The 27772-nt window shown below is 42.7% G+C and overlaps 1 protein-coding gene across 2 annotated transcripts; it reads right to left on the reverse strand.

The window, feature by feature from the left end:
- LOC129157016 (spectrin alpha chain, non-erythrocytic 1-like) lies at window positions 1-27720 on the reverse strand. 2 transcript variants are annotated; one of them, XM_070542335.1, is made up of 8 exons: window positions 27443-27720; window positions 13608-13730; window positions 13320-13537; window positions 856-948; window positions 641-745; window positions 536-568; window positions 419-455; window positions 1-210 (listed from the first exon to the last, which is right to left on the reverse strand). In XM_070542335.1, the coding sequence occupies exons 4-8, from the start codon at window positions 919-921 to the stop codon at window positions 134-136; spliced, it is 318 nt and encodes a 105-aa protein (XP_070398436.1). In that variant the 5' UTR covers window positions 922-948; window positions 13320-13537; window positions 13608-13730; window positions 27443-27720; the 3' UTR covers window positions 1-133. The 2 variants fall into 2 exon arrangements, with proteins under 2 accessions (XP_070398436.1, XP_070398435.1); XM_070542334.1 differs by having other exon boundaries at window positions 13320-13730.
- Between the last annotated feature and the right edge of the window lie 52 nt (window positions 27721-27772).

Consider the following 27772-nt stretch of genomic DNA (forward strand, 5'->3'; position numbering starts at 1 on the left):
AGGTATACAGAAGTGTGGGAAAATGATTATGTGAAAGTATTGCACTATAAATGAAGTGAGATGAGATGAAGGTGAGATGAAGGTGGACGCCAGCGGGCTGGACGCCGGACGAGGAAACCTGGAAACGGATCGCTCAGACAGGAAGGGAAGAGCTTCCTCTTACCTTGATGGAATCAAAGTTAGCCGTCGTCTGAACGCCCAACCGTACGGTCTGAGGTCAAAGGTCACAGGAAACACACACCAGTCAGCAGTCATACAGCTGCATAAAGATAACTGTAGCCATGGCAACCAGCTGACATGTCCCCACTTTCACCAGCACCTGGTGCCTGCCAGGTCACCTGAATTCCTGTGTGATGTCAGCACGGTCGGCCGTGACTGCTGCCATCAGAGGTGACCTCTGATCAGCTGAATGAACTCATCTTCCAGGGTGACGCCGTGTTAGAGTCGGCTTCATCCTGTAAACAAACAAACAAACAAATGAGTGGTAACAAAAACACCACGTCTGGTTCTGGTGGAGGCAGAGGACAACATGCACCTTTCCAGGAGCAGAACCCAGATGTTCTTGTTGCTACAAACAGAGACAAGCAGAGTTAAATCAGGAAGTGAGAGGGACCAGCTGCTGCAGACAGGTGACGCTCACCTGAGCCTGAACCATAGGAGCCTCCTCAGCCATCAGACCTTCTGACTCCAGTTCAGATGCCACCTTGTTGATGTCCCTCAGGCGGGACTCGTTGGCCTTCAGGTCCTGCAGGACAAAAGCACCTGCTGATTACCTTGTTGCTGTCGGGTTAACAGGTCTGGTGTTAGAACGTGGTGGATAAGAATGTTCTGACGGGCCGAGGGTTCTGAACTCACCCTGCAGGACTGGGCCTGCTCCTTCAGGGCCTGGATGCTGCTGCCGTAAGCCGACAGGTCCGACATCAGGGCCTCGTGCTTCTTCAGGAGAGCCTGTGGAGCAGAACATCAGAACCTTCAGCTCGTCTGACACAAGTGGAGCTTTCTCGCAGCGATGGTCCAATCGGATCAGCCACCGTAAAACAAACCCTGCTCAGTTCACCGCAGACGCAGCTCTGCGGGTGTTTAGTGGAAAAGCGTGAGCCTTCTGCCGGCTGCCACGTGTCATGGCTGCTCTGCAGCGGGAACACACATCACAGCTTGTAAACCGTTTGAAATAAGAGCGACGGGAACACGTTTGTCATCACTTCCTGTGCGAGGCCAGCACTTCTACCCCTAACCCATGAGACGCTCAAACGAGCAACGACGTCTGGTAGACAACCGAAGGAAATGACAAATACAGAAACACGATGTAACCCAGAAGCTAGAACCTTAATGAGGTATTAACTAATTGGCTTACTAATATGATCCATCCTCAATTTAGATAAAATATAAAATATAAATTAAGGAAATTAACAATACTAATTAATAGATATCTAATTAACTAATAGATAATTTCATAATGAATTATTGGAAGGGTGAATAACTAAAATAACGAGTTTAATATTAAACATCGGTTAAAACAAGAATCTTGAACATCCCTAACAGAAACAGAAGAGGAAAGCTGTATACTATTGGTCCAGGTGGGAATCTGAAATTTCATTGGCTGAGAGAAATAAGTCCCGCCTCCGCGAAATAAAACCGTGCGACGCAGCTGAGCGAGAGGAGAGACAAACGGCTGTGCAGCACGCAGATACAGAAAGCAAAGACTGAGCGGTTAGAGAGAGAGAGAGAGAGAGAAAAAAACAACGGTCGAGGCCGTGAAGAACCCTGATTTGGGTGCCGCATAGATAGAGGGAGAGGCGGACTTGACTCCTTCTAATAAGAGCTAGGAACTTGGAACCAACGCGGTGAGTAAAGAAAAAAGAAGAGAAAAAGCTAACGATGCAACTTAAAAAAAAAAAAAGGAAACTTAAATAGCTTATCAAATTAATTCCATTCTTATAGATTTGTGTGGAGACGACAGAGTGAACCAATCCTCTGTAGGAGGGAACCGTTGGAGCGCGTTGGTGAGTGAATGAGATTAAATTCAGTAAATTATTAAATTCAAAAAGCTAATTACAGCAACCGAGGTGACAGCAGTGGGCTGCTAGACGTTAGATCCCAGGAGTTAACATCTCAAACTACCAGTTAACGGTGGTAGGGCATATAGGAGTTAACGGCTCAAACCGCCAGTTAACGGCGGTAGGGCATATGGGATTCCCAGGAGTTAACGGCTCAAACCGCCAGTTAATGGTGGTACGGCCTAGATGTACAAGGTCCTCAGGGGCGTTATAGCTAACGCCATAGAATTAGCAATGCCTCCCTTAACCAAACATTTAATAATAAAAAAAATAGATAAATAAAAATAAATAAAAGCTAACTGATTAGGGAGGAATTATTTTACAAAGGTGGACCAAAGGACCAGAATTTATATTTTGTTGAATTTTGTTATAGAACATTTTATTTATTTATTTATTTATTTATTTATTTATTTATTTATTTATTTATTTATTTATTTATTTATTTATTTATTTATTGTGTTACAGATATACAAGGTGTCACAATGCTGTATAGAAACACAACTAAATGTATCCTTGTTGTCATGAATGTATTTCTTGTTGAATAGTGTAGAGTAATAGAATCTAACTGAGCCTATTGAGCTGAACAATTGTTGTCATATGTAATTATATTTCCAGAGCTACTGAGAATTATTTTAATAGACAATCAAATTGATGTTATGTTAGTTGAACTGTGAACCCAAACATGATTGGCTATGCCAATAGAGTGAAGCATTTGTTTAAGTCTGTAAGACTTTATGCTGTGATGTGACGAGAAGGGTCGATGCCAACTCGCTAACAGTCCTGTTGTTTACAGGCTGGGTTTTTTTTTTCCTTGGGTTTGATCCCGACTCCTATGATCACTCACTTGGAACGAGAACTGGATTTCTTCCTGACGAGGGAGATGGCGAGCCTTAACCACTGAACGAACCAGGACATCTCAAGTAACTGAAGAGCAGACTGCTCTCTTCTGTGAACAATCTCAACGGTGCGGTAGGAAAAAATCGCACCACCGGACTCTGACTTTCACCCCAAGCGTGGGGATTTGACTTGACGCCGGCTGACTTGTGACTCATATGATCAAATCTCATACCGAGCATTTTACTATTGTCGATTGTTTTCATCTGTTTTTGTGTGTTATCTTTATGTGTTATATTTCCCACTATTATTAAAATTTAGTATATAAACCGTTTCATGCTATCCCCGTGACTCCAGTCATTCTTAAACAACCTCCAATTCTCCCCGAACCTAATTATTGGCCCATTTGTTTATTTTTTCTTTTAATTATCTTATTGTATCCTGTAATCCGGTTACATAAAACTTGGCGAGCCAGCCAGGAGAATTGTAGAGTTGTTACCTTAGCTAACCATTGACTGACATCATAAGAGTGCCTGGAGATCACAGTGGTTTGCCATTTTGGCATTATTGGTACTTTTGAGTGTTTTAAAATGGAAGTTGTAAAAACAGAAAAGGTCAAGGTTTCAAATGCTGTTTTAATCAGTGGGTTAACTGATACAGACCTTGATAACGAAGTCTTTGGGTTTATGGAAGGATTCGGACCAGTTAACAGGCGCATTAAGTTACCAAACTGTGATCAGATTATTGTGGAGTTTCAACATGAAGCCACTGTTAAGGAATTAAAGAAACAATGTTTACCCTATGACAAACCTTGTACTAGGAACCCAGATGTTTTCTTTCATATTCAAGACCTAGCCAGCGCGTACAGTCTAGAAACTAGCACATCTGCCACTGATGCCTATCTGTCAGAGCTCAGGGACATAGCTGCGCGTAGCAATCAATCATTTAAAGACCTTCTAATGGAGGAACTGGCAAAAATTGGGGAATCTTTAGGAAGGGATACCCATGCATCTGAACCAGTCACTGAACCAGAGCCAATGCTCCATAGTGACCAAGTTACATATTCCCTGCCTTTAACACCAGAAGTTAACTATATGAACAACTCAAAGGACAATTGTCCACCTACAGAGACTGGAAAACAAAACCCTTGCATTCCACCAAATCTTTTAAACACACCTGAGGTTCAGCGAGTTATTGTGGAACACATTGTTAAAAGCAGTGAGGTTATCCCTCCGCCTACTTCACAATACAGACTAAAACCGTTCTCAGGGCGAGTTCCACACCCTTCTTTTGAAACTGACTATGATACTTGGCGTAGTAGTGTAGTGTTATGCATAAATGATCCTTCACTCACCAAGTCCCAAATTGTACGAAGAATCGTGGAGAGTCTGTCAGCCCCAGCAGCGAGCATCGTTAAAGCTCTTAGTCCAAAATCCGACCCGGAAACGTACCTTGAACATCTCGATTCAGCTTACGCAGCTGTCGAAGACGGCGACGAGCTCTTTGCTCGCTTCTTAAACACAAACCAGGACAGTGGTGAAAAACCTTCCGATTACTTTCAGAGGTTATACACCTTGTTAAACCTAGTTATTCAGAGGAATGGAATTTCCTCCAGTGACGCCGACCAGCAGCTGCTCAAGCAGTTTTGCAGAGGCTGTTGGGACAGCTCGCTGATTTCAAACCTGCAACTCGAACAAAAGAAAGACAACCCGCCTCATTTTACAGCACTTCTCCTCAAACTGCGCACTGAAGAAGACAAACAGGCTACTAAAGCAGCACGCATGAAACAACACTTAGGGGCACAACGAACTAGAGTGTATTCAAATGTGCAAACAACATGCTCTCAGAGTAAAAACACTTGTGAACTGGAAATAGATGATAACTGTGATGACTTACGCAAACAAATCGCTGAGCTCAGGAGCCAAATTGCACAGCTTAAGGTTAACAACACAGATAAAAAGGCAAAGAAAACTCAAAAAGAGTCAAAACCCCGTGTGGGGACTAAAATTCCAGATGAGCCCAAACAGATTCAGCAGATAACAGCAGTGGTGCCCAGACCAAAGCCTGGATACTGTTTTAAGTGCGGAGAAGATGGGCACATAGCTTCTAGCTGTAGCAACGAGCCAAATCCAGCACTAGTTGCAACTAAAAGACTTGCTCTTAGACAGAAGCAGCGCGAGTGGGAGATGTCAAAGCCAATTGCTCAGTCTCCTCCTTTAAACCGGTAGAAGCTCCTATCGTGGGACAGATAGGTGCTAAAGTAGAACCAAGTCCCTCTAAGGAAAGGACAGAGAGACTTTTTTGCAAGCCAGTTCATGCTCATTCAGTGCCAAAACTTCCCAAAAGATTAGTGGGTGGGCGATGCACAGCTACAGTCTCAGTTAACAGTGTTGAATGTAATTGTTTACTGGATTCAGGGTCCCAGGTAACCACCATTGCCAATTCTTTTTACCAAGAACACTTACCTGACCTCTCAATTAAACCCATCAGTAATCTGTTAGAAGTCGAGGGCGCAAACGGTCAAGCAGTTCCTTATTTAGGATACATAGAGATAAGTGTCACATTTCCAAAAGAGCTCGATCAGTCTGGACTTGAGTTACCTACCCTTGCGTTAGTGGTTCCGGATATAAGCTCAAACTCTGATACACCACTACTCATTGGCACAAACACACTCGATCCTTTGTATGAGCAATTGTCTGCCAATAACTTACCTGATTCCAAGGCACTCTCTTATGGGTACCAACACGTGCTAAAAGCCTTAGCAGTCAGAAAAAAACAAAGCAAAGATGGACGAGTTGGTGTGGTGAAGCTTCGAGGGAGAACCCAAGAAGTTCTCCCTGCAAATAAAAAACTGTTACTAGAAGGGTTTATGCAACCCAGCCAAAACAAGCATGAGCCTTATGCACTCATTGAACAACCCACCAATGGTTCTCTACCAGGGGGTATAATTGTAGACTGTTGCCTCATTTCCTTACCTTCACATGGTCCATACAAAGTACCTGTTGTACTAAGAAACGAAACTAACCATGACATCACATTACCCACTAACTGTGTGATCGCTGAGTTAGTTAAAGCCGATCGTGTTATGCCATATCCAGAACCTGACAAAAGTGATCAGAAAGTACTTGCGGCGTGTAGTTCGCAGCAACAGACTTCACCTTCAAACCCTCCTCTCAGTTTTGACTTCGGTACTTCGCCCTTGTCCGAAGAATGGAAAGGGAGGATCACCAACAAACTTAACACTTACTCCGATGTGTTTTCGCACCACGATCTTGATTTTGGTCATACACAACAGATAAGACATCACATCAACTTAAAAGACGAGACCCCATTCAAACAGAAATCTCGGCCGATCCATCCACATGATTATGAAGCCGTGAGAAAACATTTGGAAGCCCTCTTGGAAACCGGTATAATAAGAGAGTCGGAGTCTCCATTTGCCTCACCAATAGTGGTAGTTCGGAAAAAGAATGGTGAGGTACGTCTATGTATAGACTATAGAAAGCTTAATCTGCAAACCATTCGCGACGCATATGCCCTGCCTAACTTGGAGGAGTCCTTTTCTGCTCTCGCTGGATCACAGTGGTTTTCTGTGATGGACCTCAAGTCAGGTTACTATCAAATAGAGATGTGTGAAAAGGATAAACCTAAAACTGCTTTTGTTTGCCCGTTTGGGTTTTATGAATTTAACCGTATGCCACAAGGAATAACAAATGCTCCAAGCACTTTCCAACGGGTTATGGAAAAGTGTATGAAGGACATTAATCTGAAGGAAGTGTTAGTTTTCCTAGACGACTTGATCGTCTTTTCCAACTCCTTGGAAGAACACGAAACCAGACTTTCTCACGTTCTTGAACGGCTTAGAGAATACGGACTCAAGCTATCACCAGATAAGTGTTGTTTTTTCCAGACATCTGTGCGTTATCTTGGACATATAGTATCTCGAGATGGCATAAAAACCGATCCAGATAAGGTGGAAGCACTCAAAACATGGCCGAAGCCTCAGACTTTGAAGGAACTCCAATCTTTCTTAGGATTTACCGGTTATTACCGACGCTTCGTTAAAGATTACTCAAATATTGTCAAGCCACTAACATCTCTCACGGCTGGTTATCCACCCAAACGGAAAAACTTTAAAACACCACCATGTAGATCAAAGTACTTGAACCCCAAAGAACCCTTTGGGAATCGTTGGAGCCAAGACTGTGAGAAGTCCTTTCAAACTATTATTGAAAAACTTACCACTTCGCCAGTTCTTGGCTACGCTGACGCAAAACTCCCATATCTAGTACACACAGATGCTAGTACGACCGGACTCGGTGCAGCGCTATACCAAGTGCAAAACGGTGTCACACAGGTAATCGCTTATGCAAGTCGCGGTTTAAGCTCTAGTGAAACTAGGTACCCTGCGCACAAGTTGGAGTTTCTAGCCTTAAAGTGGGCCATAACAGATAAGTTTCATGACTATTTGTATGGGAACACATTCACTGTCATTACTGATAATAATCCGTTAACTTACCTCTTAACAACGGCAAAACTCGATGCAATGAGCTATCGTTGGCTAGCTGCGTTGTCCACCTATAATTTTGACATCAGATACCGTGCAGGTACACAGAACGTTGACGCGGATGGCCTGTCTAGGAGGCTGCATGATAAACCTGAAGACAACTCAAAATTCACTGAGGAATGCCAACGACTAGATGAGTTCCGATCTCATCTTTTATCCTCTGTCAAAGAAGTCGAGCTTCAACTTCAAGCCGAAGCAGTGAAGGCAACATGCCAAAAGCACATGGTCTTGGATGAGACTGATTCTCCTTGTGGTTTAGTTCAGTCACTTGCCATGTCTGCAGCGGCCATTCCAGACCTATTCCAGTTGGAAGACAATAGTGACAGTTTCTTTGCTGTGCCCAAGTATAACCATGCTGACCTTGTCTCCTTGCAGAGGAAAGATCCAACCATTGGCCGAGTCATTCAGCTGCTTATGACTGACAATAAACCGCCAACTGATACTATTGCAGAACCCCCGGTGGTTCTTAACCTTTTGAGAGAGTGGAAACGGTTTGAGTTTCAAAATGATTTACTGTACCGGAGACGCCAATTAGGACCAGAGACATCATTGCAGTTAGTCTTGCCTGATTCATTACGTTCAACAGTCATGCAAAGCCTACATGATGATATGGGGCATCTTGGGGTTGAACGTACGACAGATCTCATTCGGTCCCGTTTTTACTGGCCAAGAATGGCTAGTGATATCGAAATCAAAGTTAAAACTTGCGAAAGATGTATCCGTCGGAAGGCCCTCCCTGACAAAGCTGCTCCAATGGTGAGTATTACCACCACCAGACCTATGGAGTTAGTTTGCATGGATTTTCTCTCCATAGAACCAGACAGTAAGAACACTAAAGATGTCTTAGTGATTACAGACCATTTTACAAAGTATGCAGTGTCCATCCCAACCAAAGATCAGAAAGCCACCACCGTCGCGAAGAACCTGTGGGAACATTTTTTAGTCCACTACGGGTTTCCTGAGCGTCTTCATAGTGATCAGGGACGGGATTTCGAATCACGTACAATCAAGGAACTTTGTTCTTTACTTGGTATCCGTAAAGTCAGAACGAGCCCTTATCACCCTCGTGGCAACCCCGTTGAACGGTACAATCGTACATTACTCAGCATGTTGGGAACTTTACAAGCCACTGAGAAACATCACTGGCGCGATTTTGTAAAACCACTTACTCACTCGTACAATTGTACAAAAAATGACGTGACGGGATACTCTCCCTACGAGCTAATGTTCGGTAGGCAGCCTCGGTTGCCTATAGATATTGCCTTTGGGTTACCGCATTTGAACAAGCCCTCTATAACTCATTCTCAGTATGTTAAAGAACTGAAGAGTCATCTGGAACAGAGTTATGACATTGTCATAAAAAACTCTCAAAAAACAGCGAGGAAGAACAAAGAACGGTTCGACAGAAACATTCGTGAGTCCACACTAGGTGTGGGAGATCGTGTTTTAGTCCGAAATCTTCGCTTAAGAGAAAAGCATAAATTAGCAGACAAATGGGAGCAAACAGTGTATATAGTTCTCAAACAGATGGAAAACTTGCCAGTATACACTGTAAAACCAGAGAACGGAGAAGGACCCAACAGAACACTCCACAGAGATCTTTTACTGCCTTGTGGTTTTCTCTCTTCATTAGAAAATGAAACAGAATGCGTTACGAAACCTAGCAGACCTCATACAAGACAGAGTTCAGCCTTAGAACCTGACCCAGATGAGCCACTTGACGAAGAGGTAGATGAGTTTTATTACTCTGATCTTCCACAAGTGCTAAACCGACCATCCTATCAAATAGCGGTCACCTTGCCAAATAGGGAACTCATAGCAGATTCAGGACCGGTAAATAATATTCAACAACAAAACACACTATCCTTACACACAGGGGATCGCAAGGAACCAACCTTAGCTGGTAATGAAAATGCTGAATTGTCCTTACTTGACAAAGGCATCAACACCGAAACATTCTTACCTGACAGAATGAGTGAAACTGCGACATTCTTACCTGAAAGAGTGAAAGAAGCAGCAACATACTTACCTGAAAAAACGAAAAAAAAACGAAGTATACTTACCTGACGTAGAAACGGGGAATGAAACTAACACAAACCTACCTCAAATGGATGGTGTCCTAAAGTCGCAGCAACGTGATGTAAGTTTTGAACCCATCATACACGATCAGACACATACATCTGAAAAGACCAAAGTCTTAGAGAATAGCTCATCAGCTCTGTCGGAAACAGAGAGCTCACTTCGTCCTGTCTCAGTTGAGAATCAAACCGAAACGGATGAGCATGATACTGTGCAACCAGAGATGTATGTCAGGAGATCTGAACGAAGTAGTCAGCCTCCTCAAAGACTAACTTACTCTCAATTGGGCAATCCACTAGTGACCGTAGTTAGGTCCCTTTTCCAAGGACTTAATAAAGCTTTTATTGACTCTCTTACTCAAGAAGTTGTGTACCCCGTAGAAACAATGCACAGGGACGTGCATGATATTTAATGGGGGAGGATGTAACCCAGAAGCTAGAACCTTAATGAGGTATTAACTAATTGGCTTACTAATATGATCCATCCTCAATTTAGATAAAATATAAAATATAAATTAAGGAAATTAACAATACTAATTAATAGATATCTAATTAACTAATAGATAATTTCATAATGAATTATTGGAAGGGTGAATAACTAAAATAACGAGTTTAATATTAAACATCGGTTAAAACAAGAATCTTGAACATCCCTAACAGAAACAGAAGAGGAAAGCTGTATACTATTGGTCCAGGTGGGAATCTGAAATTTCATTGGCTGAGAGAAATAAGTCCCGCCTCCGCGAAATAAAACCGTGCGACGCAGCTGAGCGAGAGGAGAGACAAACGGCTGTGCAGCACGCAGATACAGAAAGCAAAGACTGAGCGGTTAGAGAGAGAGAGAGAGAGAGAAAAAAACAACGGTCGAGGCCGTGAAGAACCCTGATTTGGGTGCCGCATAGATAGAGGGAGAGGCGGACTTGACTCCTTCTAATAAGAGCTAGGAACTTGGAACCAACGCGGTGAGTAAAGAAAAAAGAAGAGAAAAAGCTAACGATGCAACTTAAAAAAAAAAAGGAAACTTAAATAGCTTATCAAATTAATTCCATTCTTATAGATTTGTGTGGAGACGACAGAGTGAACCAATCCTCTGTAGGAGGGAACCGTTGGAGCGCGTTGGTGAGTGAATGAGATTAAATTCAGTAAATTATTAAATTCAAAAAGCTAATTACAGCAACCGAGGTGACAGCAGTGGGCTGCTAGACGTTAGATCCCAGGAGTTAACATCTCAAACTACCAGTTAACGGTGGTAGGGCATATAGGAGTTAACGGCTCAAACCGCCAGTTAACGGCGGTAGGGCATATGGGATTCCCAGGAGTTAACGGCTCAAACCGCCAGTTAATGGTGGTACGGCCTAGATGTACAAGGTCCTCAGGGGCGTTATAGCTAACGCCATAGAATTAGCAATGCGTCCCTTAACCAAACATTTAATAATAAAAAAAATAGATAAATAAAAATAAATAAAAGCTAACTGATTAGGGAGGAATTATTTTACAAAGGTGGACCAAAGGACCAGAATTTATATTTTGTTGAATTTTGTTATAGAACATTTTATTTATTTATTTATTTATTTATTTATTTATTTATTTATTTATTGTGTTACAGATATACAAGGTGTCACAATGCTGTATAGAAACACAACTAAATGTATCCTTGTTGTCATGAATGTATTTCTTGTTGAATAGTGTAGAGTAATAGAATCTAACTGAGCCTATTGAGCTGAACAATTGTTGTCATATGTAATTATATTTCCAGAGCTACTGAGAATTATTTTAATAGACAATCAAATTGATGTTATGTTAGTTGAACTGTGAACCCAAACATGATTGGCTATGCCAATAGAGTGAAGCATTTGTTTAAGTCTGTAAGACTTTATGCTGTGATGTGACGAGAAGGGTCGATGCCAACTCGCTAACAGTCCTGTTGTTTACAGGCTGGGTTTTTTTTTTCCTTGGGTTTGATCCCGACTCCTATGATCACTCACTTGGAACGAGAACTGGATTTCTTCCTGACGAGGGAGATGGCGAGCCTTAACCACTGAACGAACCAGGACATCTCAAGTAACTGAAGAGCAGACTGCTCTCTTCTGTGAACAATCTCAACGGTGCGGTAGGAAAAAATCCAGTTCTCGTTCCAAGTGAGTGATCATAGGAGTCGGGATCAAACCCAAGGAAAAAAAAAACCCAGCCTGTAAACAACAGGACTGTTAGCGAGTTGGCATCGACCCTTCTCGTCACATCACAGCATAAAGTCTTACAGACTTAAACAAATGCTTCACTCTATTGGCATAGCCAATCATGTTTGGGTTCACAGTTCAACTAACATAACATCAATTTGATTGTCTATTAAAATAATTCTCAGTAGCTCTGGAAATATAATTACATATGACAACAATTGTTCAGCTCAATAGGCTCAGTTAGATTCTATTACTCTACACTATTCAACAAGAAATACATTCATGACAACAAGGATACATTTAGTTGTGTTTCTATACAGCATTGTGACACCTTGTATATCTGTAACACAATAAATAAATAAATAAATAAATAAATAAATAAATAAATAAATAAATAAATAAATAAAATGTTCTATAACAAAATTCAACAAAATATAAATTCTGGTCCTTTGGTCCACCTTTGTAAAATAATTCCTCCCTAATCAGTTAGCTTTTATTTATTTTTATTTATCTATTTTTTTTATTATTAAATGTTTGGTTAAGGGACGCATTGCTAATTCTATGGCGTTAGCTATAACGCCCCTGAGGACCTTGTACATCTAGGCCGTACCACCATTAACTGGCGGTTTGAGCCGTTAACTCCTGGGAATCCCATATGCCCTACCGCCGTTAACTGGCGGTTTGAGCCGTTAACTCCTATATGCCCTACCACCGTTAACTGGTAGTTTGAGATGTTAACTCCTGGGATCTAACGTCTAGCAGCCCACTGCTGTCACCTCGGTTGCTGTAATTAGCTTTTTGAATTTAATAATTTACTGAATTTAATCTCATTCACTCACCAACGCGCTCCAACGGTTCCCTCCTACAGAGGATTGGTTCACTCTGTCGTCTCCACACAAATCTATAAGAATGGAATTAATTTGATAAGCTATTTAAGTTTCCTTTTTTTTTTTTAAGTTGCATCGTTAGCTTTTTCTCTTCTTTTTTCTTTACTCACCGCGTTGGTTCCAAGTTCCTAGCTCTTATTAGAAGGAGTCAAGTCCGCCTCTCCCTCTATCTATGCGGCACCCAAATCAGGGTTCTTCACGGCCTCGACCGTTGTTTTTTTCTCTCTCTCTCTCTCTCTCTAACCGCTCAGTCTTTGCTTTCTGTATCTGCGTGCTGCACAGCCGTTTGTCTCTCCTCTCGCTCAGCTGCGTCGCACGGTTTTATTTCGCGGAGGCGGGACTTATTTCTCTCAGCCAATGAAATTTCAGATTCCCACCTGGACCAATAGTATACAGCTTTCCTCTTCTGTTTCTGTTAGGGATGTTCAAGATTCTTGTTTTAACCGATGTTTAATATTAAACTCGTTATTTTAGTTATTCACCCTTCCAATAATTCATTATGAAATTATCTATTAGTTAATTAGATATCTATTAATTAGTATTGTTAATTTCCTTAATTTATATTTTATATTTTATCTAAATTGAGGATGGATCATATTAGTAAGCCAATTAGTTAATACCTCATTAAGGTTCTAGCTTCTGGGTTACAACTAATTATGAAGGACTGGAAAGAGAGCAAAGAAAAGCGATTGGAGTTTCTCAGGAAGGGACTTCCATACCTCGGCCAAGTCCTCGTCTTTCCCTTAGTCTGGACTTCCAACGATGGGCTCCTTCTCCCTCATCCAGGACTCGGCCTCATTAGCATCCGCAAAGTACTGCTGGGCCTGCAGAGAGTCCTCCAGGTCCTGCCTCCTCTGGGACACCTTGGCCTTCAGCGTGTCCCAACGTCCATGAAGCTCCCACAGTTTAGTCTTCACTTCCTCACCAGCGAAGTGACCTGGACCCAAAAAAAGTGAGCCAGAACCTGCAGACACCTCAGAAACATGTCAGGACCAGACCTGCTCTACCCTCCTCCACCATGGTCTCTCCTTTCTGGGTGACAGCCTTGATGCGAGGTTCGTGACCTGTGATCTCAGCCTGCAGAGCCTGGTGCTTCTTCAGCAGGTTCTGGACACCAATCAGGTCCTTCCCTGAGGACACATGTTAGAGTTCAGCATTATGCAGTAGACAGACCAGTTTAACCCAGGGGTTTCTTTCTTCTACAATCTGCTCTTTAACTGTATTATTTCCTGCTATTTCAGCTGTTAACTTTATTTTTTCTCTAAGTGTTTTTCTCCCCAGAAGAAGCTACAATAGTGTTCTGCCTAGCTGTGGTGGCCTCATGGAGGGGGCCATCGGCTAGCACACTGCTGCTAACCACTTAAACATTCTCCCTCTCCTGATAATAACATTTTACTTTCTTTGATGTTGGATGTGGTGCTACTAGTTTACCCGTTTAATTATAGATTCACTAGGATAAATACAATAAAGTTTATCTCTCGCCAAATAGAATATTTACTGTGGCAAGCCCATGAAGAGGTGTAGGAGAATGCGACAAATTTGTCTGTTAAAAAGTCTGTTATGTACAAAAAACACAATATCATCACACTATTTTGGACCGATACATGACAGGATACCACAGAACAGCTCTCCGCCCTCTGCTGTCCGGTCCGGGAATTGCTTTGCAACACTCCCCAGGAGACGGAGAAGTATGAGAGCTAAACGTCCCCGTCCGTGCGTGCGTGTCTCTCCCTGTTGGAGCTGACAGAGAAGCATGAATCAGGCTTTATTGTAGCTGTCAATTGTTGCTTGATAAGCAGAAACTGTCACCTTCAAAACACCTCCTCTGCACAGGTGTTTCTTTGTAATTAGGAACAGGAATAAAGTTATAGAGGTCAGCAGGTAAAAAAATCAGCTTAAATTAATTTCACCATTAGAACAAGGATGTTGTGTAGGCGTGAGATCACCAAAGATGATAGGGTCTTTTAAATCTTACTTTCTGATAAGCTGATGACGTTCAAAACTTACCTTGTCATTCCTACTTACCTGTTCTTCCCTTCTTGGAACAGGTTTTTTGACCTTAAAGGACGAGAAGATTGTAGGTACGGCTGTGTCCTTCAGGCAAACTCTCCCCTAAAATAAAAAAACATAATTACTTAATTTAAAAAAAAGAGATTCACATACACACACATCAGACAAGGTCAGCTTCTGAAGAACACACTGGTACACCAGAGCACTGTGTGTGTGAGTGAATGTGCTTGCATGTGTGTGTGTGTGTGTGTGTGTGTGTGTGTGTGTGTGTGTGTGTGTAAAAGGCATGTGTAGTGTTTGTTATTTATAAAGCATATGTTGTTGGATTTTATCCAGAATCGAGACTTTGAAAGTATATAGTTTAATTACAGTTTGATTTATTTGACATCTGTATAATGTTTATTATTTTGTTTTTCCCCCAAATGCCTAACGTTTTAGTTTAACATGAATATTTGTCATTCATCCAAATACATAAAGTTACACATTAAAAACTGTCCACAAATTAATTTGTTTCTCTGAGTAATTAACCATAGAATTAGATGGAAATTAATAACATGATTGTTTCCCATCTAAACAGCCCTAGTCACAGACAATTCAAGGGTGGGGAAGATTTTCCTCTAGTTACACAGCAATGTAACGTCGGTATGTTATACAGCTAATGCTTCAATTTTTTAAATCTCAACCAAAATATGAAGTAATGTGTTTGTACCCTGGCGTCCGTGGTGAAGTGATGACTCTCAAAGTGTTCACTGCACAAGCAGGAGAATGAATTGGGAGTCCAGCACTCTCTTTTTTGGTTGCTCACCCAAAGGTCAAGCCTCTCTGGATCACCTAGAGGAAAACTTCATACAAAGAACTAATTAAGTATATGGCTTTAAAATACTTACCGGAAATTACTGACTCGTGCGTACTGCAATATAAGCCTCACCCCCCCCCCCCCCCAAAAAAAGAGCGAGTTTATCTGATGGCATACAGACTTCTAACATCAAGCACTATCTACCAACTCACCGAGTTGCAGTATATCTACGGTCAGGTCCGGCTTGGGGAGAAAATATGACACGTCTTTTAGGATGGACTTCATCTTTGGTAGCTGGCGAAACCGGGAAAAGCAGGATCTAACCACCTGGCTAATGTGGGAGTCCATCCGCATCTCTGGGTCCAAAACCACCCCCAGGTTAGTGATGGTTGGCTTCACTAAGCTGCAAAAACAGGGTTGCAGGACAGGACTAACTGCAGTGGGAGAGGGAGGAACAAATATTCCAGTTATAAATATTAAATATTTGAACAAATAAATATTTGTTAAAAGGAAGAAACTGATGATGACTTTAAGATTAGAGGAATGTTCTAGAACGGGTCTGGAACCAACGATGGCCCTTTGGATCAAATTTGGATTAAAAAAAATAGCTCATGATTTTATTTATGGCTGGAATAAAAATACAGGTTTTAAGCATCTTCTCAGTATCTTCATGTTGCACGACTTTCAACAGCAGAAGGACACAAAAACTGCCAGAATTATGATAAGAAAGATTTACGTTTTAATCTCAGAATCCCAACTTTTCCCAGAATCTTCACATTATTCTATGAATTCAGAGAAAATATACATTTTTCAGAGGTCTCTCTCCCCTGTTGTGGATATTTCTCAAAATTCAACCATTTTTTCTTTTCAAAAGCTTTAGTAAGAGTTTGGACTCTTACACAAGTTTTACTTTGCAGACTGCTTGTCTACACCTTCATCAGATCTGCTCATAATAAAACATTTGGGTTATATTTAATGTCTAGAGAAGATGCTCTTCCTGGGCATTAAGTTATCAAACACAGATAAAGTTTTTTTTTTACCATAATTTTAACTGCTATCAGCTGATAAAAATAACAAAAAACAGCCTGATCATTAAAGGGGTGTAAGTGAAACCACGCGGATCACACAAACCATCATGCTGTCTATATGACTTTGAAAATATATAGTTTAATTACAGTTTGATTTATTTGACATCTGTATAATGTTTATTATTTTGTTTTTTCCCCCTAAATGCCTAACGTTTTAGTTTTACATGAATATTAGTCATTCATCCCAATACATAAAGTTACACATTTAAAATTTTAATAGGGGAAGACTGCAGGGGGAGCGGTAAAATACAGAAATCCCCAGCAAAAACAAGAAACTTTACGAGTCTGATGAAACCCGCTGGTGTTCCTTCAGCAGGCCTGGTGGCAGCTACAACGACCCAGTGGCTGTGCTTGATCAATGTTATCGAGCTCAGTCCGGCTCGGCCGTGAACGAGCCGAGGTGACATCCTGCTCTGCTTAAGAAGAAGTGTTATTTTCCGCTTCAGAAGAAGCGTCCGTGTTTAACGCTTTCTCAGAGACATGTCACATCGCTAAGTTGTTAGCGCCGCGCGCTAACACGTCAATAGTGCAGCATAGCCTGCTGGAGGTTTTAAGGGTTCAGATGAAAACACCCTACCACTTGTTGGTCTTTCTTCTGTTAGACCAAGCACGGGTACGGAGAAGATGGAGTTAAACACCTTTTGAGTTGGCAGAATGTGGAGTCAAATGATCAGAGAAGTCCAGTCACTGTTTCACTGCTCGAGAGGGGGAGAGCCTTTACAACTTCCAGCAGGTCCCGCGATCTGCTCCTGACAGTTGCTTCGGACAGACTCTCGCCATTCTGCTGAAAACGGCTGATTTTTATTGAAGATTACAGGAATGTTACATACGCAGTTTGCCATGTACATACGTCAATGGTCATGACAGGTGAAAAATAACAGCCTTGTTAGTGGACAGTTAATACATCACTAGAACATGCATCCTTGAGATTACTAGGAACATCCTGATACATGAAGGTACATTTCACCGGTGCCGAGAGGAAAGTGAGAGGAGCTGGAACGTGCTCACTCCCTTCAAGGTTGCAGAACAGAACATGCTGCTGTAAATCTTTGTGTAGAGGCCTTGAGTATCTGAGCAAGTGTCCATAGCATAGAGTAATACAAATGAGCTTATAAGGTAAATATAAAAGAAGCTTATAAGGTAGATACATATATTTTCAATCCCCCTTTTGAACTCTTTTAAGAGTTCAACAAAGATGTAGGAAATCAAAACAACAACACCAAATTTCATCAAAAAGACTCTAATAAGCAAAGTTTTAAAATACCAATACAAACAATCAATAAGTTTAAAATACCAATACAAACAATCAATCAGACTACAGCTTCTCATATTTCTAGCAGTAAACTAATACAAAAAACATGATCATATATGTAACTGAACATGTTACAACATGAATGGATCGCATGCTCACCCATATGAGGGCGAAAAACCCTAATTGTCGTACGTTAATAGGGAAAATTCCCCCATGTCCTCACATTTTGGGACGAACACCTTTTGGCACAGAGTGGGCATGCATAGGTCAACAATGATCAAAAAAATAAAAAACAACACAATCAAAAACTCATAGAAATGAACAGGTGAAAGGATTGTTACATAAATCACTGAACATTCTCACACTCTAACAACATCTTCTTCATCATGAGAGTCATCATCACTATCATCAGAGGGTTCCCCTCCCAAATAGATGTTAGGATTGGCTAGTAACAAGGGCATCTGGATAATTGGGTCAGCAGGTGGAGGAGAGATGGCAATGGTAATCAATCTGTACATTCAGAATTGAGTTTGGAAATGCAATGAGTATAAAAATATATCTCAACTAAACAGGCAAATGAATAATAATATAAAATGAGTAGAGGGTGTAAAATTTAACCCTTGTAAAATAAATGAGGGTGTTAAATAGAACCCTTGTAGAATGTTCGTAGGGTGGTTACTTCTTCCCCCTGTTGAGGTCCCTCCACTGGCTCCAGGCAGCTGCAGGGGGTGATGATGTCAAGATTCTCGTCCTGCAGGATGTGATGGTAGCTTGGCACGCTACCTCGTCCTGCAGAATTGGTAGCTTGGCACGCTACTGTAGTCAGCTACTTCACTTCCTGGTTTTTGGATCCCTTTTTTTTTTTTTTTTTTTTTTTTGTCAGGCAGATGTCAGCTGCTTCTCGTCCTGGTCCTTGGGTCCTCTTTCTGGTCAGGCAGATGTCGGCTGCTTCTCTTCCAGGTTAGGCTCCTCCCTCTGTGACAGGTTCTCTTGGACCTCGGTCAGGGTACGGTGTGGCTCCTCCGCTGCAGCACACTGGGTCCAATGGTACCAGGAGTCTCCTTTGCCATCCAGCCGGACAGCGTGTGACGTCCTCTCTGTGATCCTGTAGGGTCCGGTCCACCTCGGTTCCGTCCACTTCCTTTTGGTGACTTTCAGCAGGACCCAGTCTGTCCCAGGTTGTGGAGATGGGGCATCTGTGGTGGTACGATCAGCCTTAACCTGTAACGAGAACTGAGAGACAAGACTATGCAACAGGTTATAATATGACCTTGAGTCGAGGGAGTCAGTCAGGTCAGCAGTCAGAGGTAGTTTTGTGGCGGGTCCTGGAAACGGCCATCCAGTCTGTAGTTCAAAGGGAGTGAACCTTGTGGTTTTGTTAACTGAGCTCCATGTGGACATCAGAGCAAGGGGCAAAGCATCTAACCAAGTTAATTTGGTCTGTGCACAGATTTTAGCCAATTTGACCTTTAGCGTTTGATTCATCCTTTCCACCTTTCCCTGGGATTGGGGATGATACACTGAACCAAACTTGTGTTTCAGTCCCAGCATGGTTTCAACCTCTTGTAGATCTTTATTCTTAAAATGTGTCCCATTGTCTGATCTGATTTTTTCTGGGAACCCGTGTTGGGGAATGTAATGATTGATCAAACATTTGATGACTGTTTTGCTGTCTTCTTTTTTCGCAGGCCAAGCCTCCGGCCATCCAGTGTAGGCATCTACACACACTAGGAGATATCTGTAGCCTTTTACCCTGTCAATCATATCTGTGAAATCTATGATTATCTCTTTTCCAGGGCATGTTGGTATTGGAAATTGACCTTGGATTGGTTTCAGGGTAGGTTTAATGCCAAACTGAGTACACTCTGTACAAGTTTTAACCAAATATCTGGCCATGTCTGTTAGGTATGGATGCCACCAGGGGGACAAATTTCTCATCATCTGTGCTACACCAACATGTCCAACACCATGTGCTTCTTCCATTGCTGTTTGCCTGATGCCAGGTGTTAGTATGGGTCTACCATCTGGACTTCTCCAAACATCTGTGTTAGTGGCGCCTCTTGCCAACCATAAAGTTTTTTCCTGTGCTGAAGCTTGATCTTGCATGTCTTTCAGTGTTTCTCTTGTGATGGAGATTCTAGGATCAATGCTTTTTTCAACAGTTACTGTTTCAACCACTAGGTTATATACAGGAAGATATTCAGCTGTTATCTTGGCAGCTCTATCTGCCTCCTGATTTCCCTTAGATACAAAGTCAGAGCCCTGACTATGTCCTTTGCATTTTATCACCGCCACTTCTGCTGGAAGGAATAAAGTTTCTGCTAGTTCCCTCATCTCAGACTCATGTTTTATGGGTTTCACCCCAGCAGTCACAAAGCCAGCTCTCAACCATTGTTTCAATTCAACATGTACGGCTCCTACAGCATAAGCTGAGTCACTGTAAATATTTACCTTTTTCCCTGTGCTCATTTTGAGAGCTGCAATAATAGCTAATACTTCTGCTCTCTGTGCTGACTGTTGTTTTTTCAGCTTTTCCGCTCCTGCAGTGAACCACTCGCATGTAGGGAGTTGCTCTACTACTGCCCATGCAGCTTTTAATCCATCATTGTCATCTCTGTAGCAGCAGCCATCTGTGAACCAGTTTTTATCAGGATTTTGTAGTGGGATTGCACTTAAATCTGGCCTGACTTTTTCTTCTATTGCTGTTCTTTGTTTGCACGAATGAGGTTCCCCATTACCCATGTGGTCTGCCATGTTTATTCCTTCATGTGTGTAGGTGATGTGTGGGGCCTCTAGGATCTTACTGATTTTTCTTTGTCTTAGTGGGGTCATGGTGAAAGCTTGTGATGTAATGTAAGCTACTACACTGTGTGTTGTTAGTACTTTCAGAGGATAGCCCATTACAATATATGCTGTTTTTTGTAAAATTTTTGCAAGGCCTGCTACATGTTGTGTGCAGGGTGGGTGTCTTTTTTCCATGTTATCTAGCATGACACTTATGTACATCAAGACTTGTCTCTGACCTCCCCCTTTTTTCTGGAACAGAACTCCATTTACATGAGTTTCTGATCCAGAAACATCAAGGAAAAACGTAGACTTGTAGTCTGCAGTAGCTAAATCACTAGCGGTTGAGAGTTGTTGTTTGAGTTTTATGAAAGCTTCTTCTGCTGGAATAGTCCAGTTCAGGTGAGCTGTGAGTTGACGCATACCAAAAGGTGCTATAAGAGCACGTAGTGGGGCAGTGAGGCCAACATAGTTAGGGATGAAGTGTCTACTGTAGCCTGTCAGGCCTAGGAAGGATAACATGTCTTTGACTGTTTCAGGTTTAGAGTGATGGAGAATGGAGTTTCTGTGATCTGGTGACAATGAAACACCAACTTGTGAAACCATTCTGCCCAAAAATGACACTTGTTTCCTGGCTATTTGAAGTTTGGACCGGCTGACCTTAAATCCAAGCTTGGCCAAATGAGTTAGTAATGTTTGAGTAGCTTGCAGACAGGAGCCTGCAGAGGGCGCTGACAGGAGCAAATCATCAACATACTGCACCAAAACACAGTCATCAGGTAGGGGGCATGTGTCTAGGAGCTGACGCAAACATTGGTTGAACAAACCAGGTGACAGGGTGAATCCTTGTGGCAACCGCGTGTATCTGAATTGCTGCCCTCTGAATGTGAAAGAGAAAATGTCCCTCAGAGACTCATGAAGTGGAAGACAAAAGAAGGCATTTGCCAAATCTATGCAGGTAAACCATGCATGTGAAGGTGGTAAGTTTGTCAGAGCCACATATGGGTTAGGGACGGGAAGTGAGTCTGTGTTGAGTAGGGCGTTTATACGACGCAAGTCATGAACCATTCGATATTTACCAGTATTTTTCTTTTCTACAGGTAAAATCGGAGTGTTCCATTCTGACATGGATGGCTCCAACACCCCTGCCTGCAACAGGCCATTGATGGTGTCTGCTATCCCCTCTTCAGCATATGGTTTGTGTGGGTATTGTGGAACCCACAGGGGAGCATGATCTTTTAGGTGAAAGGTCACAGGTGGGATGGACACCAACCCAACATCAGTGGGGCCTGTTGACCACAGGGAGGTGGGAAGCGAGTCTAACATTATCAGAGCATCAGGGTGATTGGTTCGTTCACGGCCATGAGATCTGCTAATAGTTTCCTGTTGTAAATGTGTCGAATTAGTACAAACCGCAGTGATTTTAAATGTCTGAGTTGAGTCTGAATACGACACTTGTGGAAGAGGAGTTGAACGCCAATCAGTGGTTGCTAGGGAACGTTTAACCATTCCTCCTAGTTCTTTTGCCTGATGGGCTGGATGTAAAGCAAGAGAGACATGAGGTACTGCCTCATCTTCCATCATGTACCATGCCAATTGTTCCTGGGTTAGGTTGGCTGCCGCGGCCACACCTTCTGGTGCAGCATAAATATCTGTTGTTTGTACACACCATTGCTGTCCCTCTAAATGATTTTGGAAGGCTTCCTTGTACCAAACTGAATCATGTCTGTCATAGAATAATGTTAGGTGAGGAGGGTCAGGGGGGAAACATAAGGATGGACCTGAGTCAGCCAGGGTTTCCACTGCTGGTACAGAGTCATTAAGCCAGGAGTGTCCTTGGTTTCTGTGTCCAACAGAGCCCAATAAATCTCAGCACAGTCTGATATGTCAGGCAGTTTTTGGGCCAAGTACATGCCATCACTGACTTCTCCGGTGCAGGGCAAAATAGTCCCTTCTGGCAGAGTGACAGTAAGTCCCGTAGGACCACACAAAATGGTGGCTCCTAATTTGATGAGGAGATCTCTTCCTAGTAAGTTGACTGGAACTGTTGGTGAACAGACGAAGCTGTGCAGTACTGTCTGGTTTCCCACCGTAGTTGGGAGTGGCAGGGAGAAAGGCAGAGTTTGTTGTTCCCCAGAGAAGCCCGTAACTGAGATAGTGCGTGTAGATGTCTTAGAGGGCGGTACAGTTTGCATGGTGGAGCAGGTGGCACCAGTGTCAACCAAAAATGGTTGATGTTGTCCATCTACAGTTATTGACAGCAGGGGGTCTGCCGTGGCTCCCTGACCGTTGGAGTTTCTCTGTGGGGCGTCCTATTGTCTTGGACCACCCTCCCACTGTTCCCAGCCCATCATTGGCATCTGGGTGTGGGGTCCGGTAGGCCCTCCTCGTCCTGAAAAGGTGCTTCTGCCTCGACCTTCCTTCTGTGGGCTGTATGGCAAGGGGCAGTTCCTGTACCAATGTCCTGGTTGACCACAGTTATAGCAAATGTCTTGAGCACGTGGTCCCCCTTTGCCGCCTACTGGCCTCCACTGTCCCCTTCCCCTGAAACCGCCTCTGGTTCGACCAGCAAAAGGTGGTCGCTGGGCAGCATATGGGCTGGGTGTGTTTACATATGGCCCTGAATATTGTGGCTGTGGCTGTGGCTGCCCTGAATATGGTGGCTGCGGCTGCCAAGCTATAGGTGAAATCTGATCAGGAAGTGTCTGCTGTGGTGGGGGTGTGGCTGTGGACGCAACCATTTGTTTCTTAACCTTGTCCCCCTTTTCACCTAAAGTCTTTTTTGCAGCTTGTAATTGGACCCTGAGCAATTGTTTTTGTAAATCTTCTAAGTTATCAGAGTCTTTTTCTTCCTTTACCTGCATTTTATTAAGGTTAAAAATAAGATGTTTTTTCCACTTGCTAAAATCACAATCCTGCAAATCAGGGTTGTCCTCCATTTTCTGAGTCACCGAGTCAGGGACTCCTTTCAGGACTGCATTTTTAAACCACATACTGCTCGTGCCCCGTTTGGATGGGTGTTGGCCAGTTTGGGCCACCCAGGTGTCAATGGCTTGGTTCAGGTAAATTGAAGGATTTTGTTTGGCATCCCATTTAAATTTACACATTGAGCTGCTATCTTTCAGCGGAAACATCCTTCTGACTGCTGGGCCTAATTGAGCTATCACTCTACCGAGAGGTACAGAATTAGAATCACGAGTTGTGCCAGCATCCTTCTCTAAGGCCTCCGCCTGTGAGCGTGACGTGCATCTAGTGATTACTGCTCTGAAGTCTCCCAATGCAAGATCCTGTCCAGCAGTGAGGGTGTCAAAGTCTGAGAGCCAAGTGTTTCCACCCTCCTGTATGTCTGGTAATTTATCTATTAAAGCCTGAATGTCCCCAAGGGAATACGGCTGATAGACTTTCTGGGCGTTGGGTTTATTCTGCACCAGGGGTAATTGGTAAGTGGGTGGTCCCATGGACCTAGTGTGTCTTCTTTCTGGTTCTGGGGACTGAGGGCGGGAAAGCAAATCCCCTTCTCCCCCAAACTCTTCCTTAGTGGGCGGCTTCGGCCATTCCTCCTCTAGGAGAGATTCATGGCTCTGACTGGCTGCTGGAGGGGGATCAGATGATTCATGCCCCACCAGAACCATCTTAACCACTACACTTTTATTAGGGTCTTCCTGCTCTTCACCTTTTAACTGGGAGGATGCAAAAATTGGTGTTTGCTTTTGATCTGGTGCTTTAGGCCATACTGGTGGACAGTTTGCCCAAGGCGCTGGAGGGGGAGCCTGGGAGCTCATACCCGTGCTATAGTCAGGTGCAACCAGGCCCTGATTGAAGTAGGGAGGGGTGAATTGTTTTTGTGAGTTATCTATTTCCTGTCGTTTAGCTCTTAATTCGAACGGTGCAGCTGGGCTGGTTGCAGACGGACTGCTGTTTAATGTTTCATTGCTTATCAGAAAAGGATTATGTGTCTCAGGGGCTGAGGGCCTGACTTTAACGTCTGATCCTGAGGTCCTAGTTACACTTGACCACTCACTCATATTATCAAGCGGGACTTCAGGCTGAATGTCCAATGTACCGCTTGTAACTTTAATTAATGGATACATTCCAGCTGGCGGAGCAGTAGTAGAAGAATAAGGAGGTGGAGATTTATTTTCCTTCTTCACTTTTTTCATGTTGGGCCTGGCGGCGTTCCATAACATTATCCACTGCATGTATTTACTCACACGAGCTGCCTGCTTGTCAACCTCACTTTTTACTTTCTTTCTTGTCAACACTCCAGCTTCCCTCAGAGTCTCTGCAGCTTCCTGCCTTTTATCTCTCGCTTCTGCAGCCTTCACTTCCCAAATCTTGCTCCAGTTACCTCTGCTGTTAACATCTACTCCTTTTTCCTTCATCGCCTTTTCTGCTGACTTTCTCAATAAAACCTTATTTCTCGTGGCTTCAACTGGGCTACTTGTCAAATTTATTACAGTCTCCCTGCAAGCTAATTGCTCTCCCAGTGTACTCAGAATGTCATTAGGTCCCCATCCATCATCCTCCGTTCCACAATCATATTCTTTTTCCATCATTCTGTTAGTATGTTGCTGATTTTGGTGACAATTTGGACTGACGAGGGTTTCAGCCCATAGGGGGCTCTAACTCACCAGTATTAATTAGTGAGACAGTGCCAATGACCTTTGTGGTATTTCCTTCTTCAACCGTATTTCAGGTGAGGAAATCTTGCCTAGAGCATCCACAAAGGTGCGCTGTATTTCTCTCACTTACACATACAATTTGTTAGTACAGTTCATTCATTCGTTACCCATCTTAACTGCGGTGGGTGTGGTGATCACCGCTTATTCAACTAATCCCTATTAGCTGTGATATGAAAAATCTATGTGTTTTTACACTTATCCTTACTATTCTGCACTTGTGAGAGCAGATAATATGTTTGCTAAGCCTAAAGAGACTTATTCACTCTCATTTGGAGTTTATTCTGTCTCTTTTATTATGTAATTCAAGTTAATCAGTCAGCTCCATCTGTTTTACCGACAAAGCTGATTGAGACTTGACATTCATACAGCGTGTTCTCTAACTATAACGTGTGTTTTGTGTCAAAAAAAAGAAAAAACAGTTTCACAACAACATTGCTCATTTCACGCAGAAACAGCCAAAAACATTGCTCATTTCATGCAGAAACAGCCAAAAGCACTGCTCACTTCATGCAGAAACAGCCAAAAACATTGCTCATTTTATGCAAAAACAGTTAAAAACATTTTTCTCATCTCATGCAAAGGTCCTCGACCTTTAGAATTTAGGGAGCTCTCTCTCTAGCCTCCCAGGCCCTTAACCCGAACCAGGTCCTCGACCTGTGCTATAAAATTTAGGGAGCTCTCTCTCTAGCCTCCCAGGGCCTTAACTCGAACCAGGTCCCTGACCTGCAGTATTTTAGGGTTCCCACCCCTAAGGCCTTACCCTAGCTTAATATAACCTCGTTATATTTTCTATTCACTCGTCAGCAAATAGTGTGGTCAGCCACGACCTGGAAAATGGATTTTAGGGCTTTTCTAATAACCCTGGGTCTCCAACCCCTCTTCTGTACTATTTCCTTATCTCATTTATCATTAAACCATTGTAAAAATCCTTATTTTATTTTACCATTAAACCATTACAAAAATCTTTTATTTTTTCTGCACTTGTCTCCACTTTCTTCTCCAACTATTATTTTAGGACCACAGCTACTATGATTCTGGACACAAAGGCTTTGGATAAATCCAATGAGCAGATTTTAGAAAATAAGGCCTGCTTACCTTAGTTTTTCACCGCGGTGTTTTGTGCCAAGATCGTTCACTGGGTCGGTTGGTCGAATCGTCCTCCAAAAACTCCTTTTTCTTCAAAAAGAAAAAATCCTGTTCGTGACGCCAAATTTTGTCTTTCTTCTGTTAGACCAAGCACGGGTACGGAGAAGATGGAGTTAAACACCTTTTGAGTTGGCAGAATGTGGAGTCAAATGATCAGAGAAGTCCAGTCACTGTTTCACCGCTCGAGAGGGGGAGAGCCTTTACAACTTCCAGCAGGTCCCGCGATCTGCTCCTGACAGTTGCTTCGGACAGACTCTCGCCGTTCTGCTGAAAACGGCTGATTTTTATTGAAGATTACAGGAATGTTACATACGCAGTTTGCCATGTACATACGTCAATGGTCATGACAGGTGAAAAATAACAGCCTTGTTAGTGGACAGTTAATACATCACTAGAACATGCATCCTTGAGATTACTAGGAACATCCTGATACATGAAGATACATTTCACCGGTGCCGAGAGGAAAGTGAGAGGAGCTGGAACGTGCTCACTCCCTTCAAGGTTGCAGAACAGAACATGCTGCTGTAAATCTTTGTGTAGAGGCCTTGAGTATCTGAGCAAGTGTCCATAGCATAGAGTAATACAAATGAGCTTATAAGGTAAATATAAAAGAAGCTTATAAGGTAGATACATACATTTTCACACTCAGGCTGCTTACACATCGATATTAAGTTGTCGCTGTTGCGCTCACGCCGTAATACAGTATTAGATGCGGTTAAAGTCAGACATGAAAAACTCCACGAGCGGTCAGACCGCGCAGCAGCTAGGCGCAGCAAGTAGGCGCCGGATCGGTCAGGCTGCCCGGCATGACCGCTGGGGATTACCGGATGGAAGAATGGACACAGAAGTCTCCCTCTTAGCGCTCCGTCATATTTCAACCCATTTTTATCTTAAATGCACTGGGTTTTACCCTATTACCCATCTAAATATGCCCTATTAATTATTTTACCGTATTTTACATTTAAATTTCATGGTTAAACAGTACATGCTACATGTTAAACTGATAGTTAGCTAGCTACTTCGGTAAACTCAGCTAGTTTAAAGGCAGCAGTGACATAAAATACGAATATAGATTTTAACTTACCGAAAAAAAATGAAGTGGAGACTCCTTGGACGCTCTATTAGTGCAATTAATACCACTGCAAGTCATTTTGTCCAACAATTGCACCAATAATATCCAAAACAGAATTCACAAGCACAGAGACTCAAAATCCCGAAACAGCTTCCAGGAGGGGCCGAGGCTGTACTGAGGCCTTTCCACGGAGCTAGCTCTGTGGTCACGTGGGTCTGAGGCGGCGGTCACGTGTGTCGGATGCTCATTAATTATACAGAATTTTAGGCTTTCAATACACTTAAACAGAAGAGTGAGAAAAAAATTCACCCCCCTCAAAGTTGTCATGAGTATAAACTAGAT

This window comes from Nothobranchius furzeri, chromosome 12 (assembly GCF_043380555.1).
Source record: "Nothobranchius furzeri strain GRZ-AD chromosome 12, NfurGRZ-RIMD1, whole genome shotgun sequence".
Taxonomy (NCBI): Eukaryota; Metazoa; Chordata; class Actinopteri; order Cyprinodontiformes; family Nothobranchiidae; genus Nothobranchius; species Nothobranchius furzeri.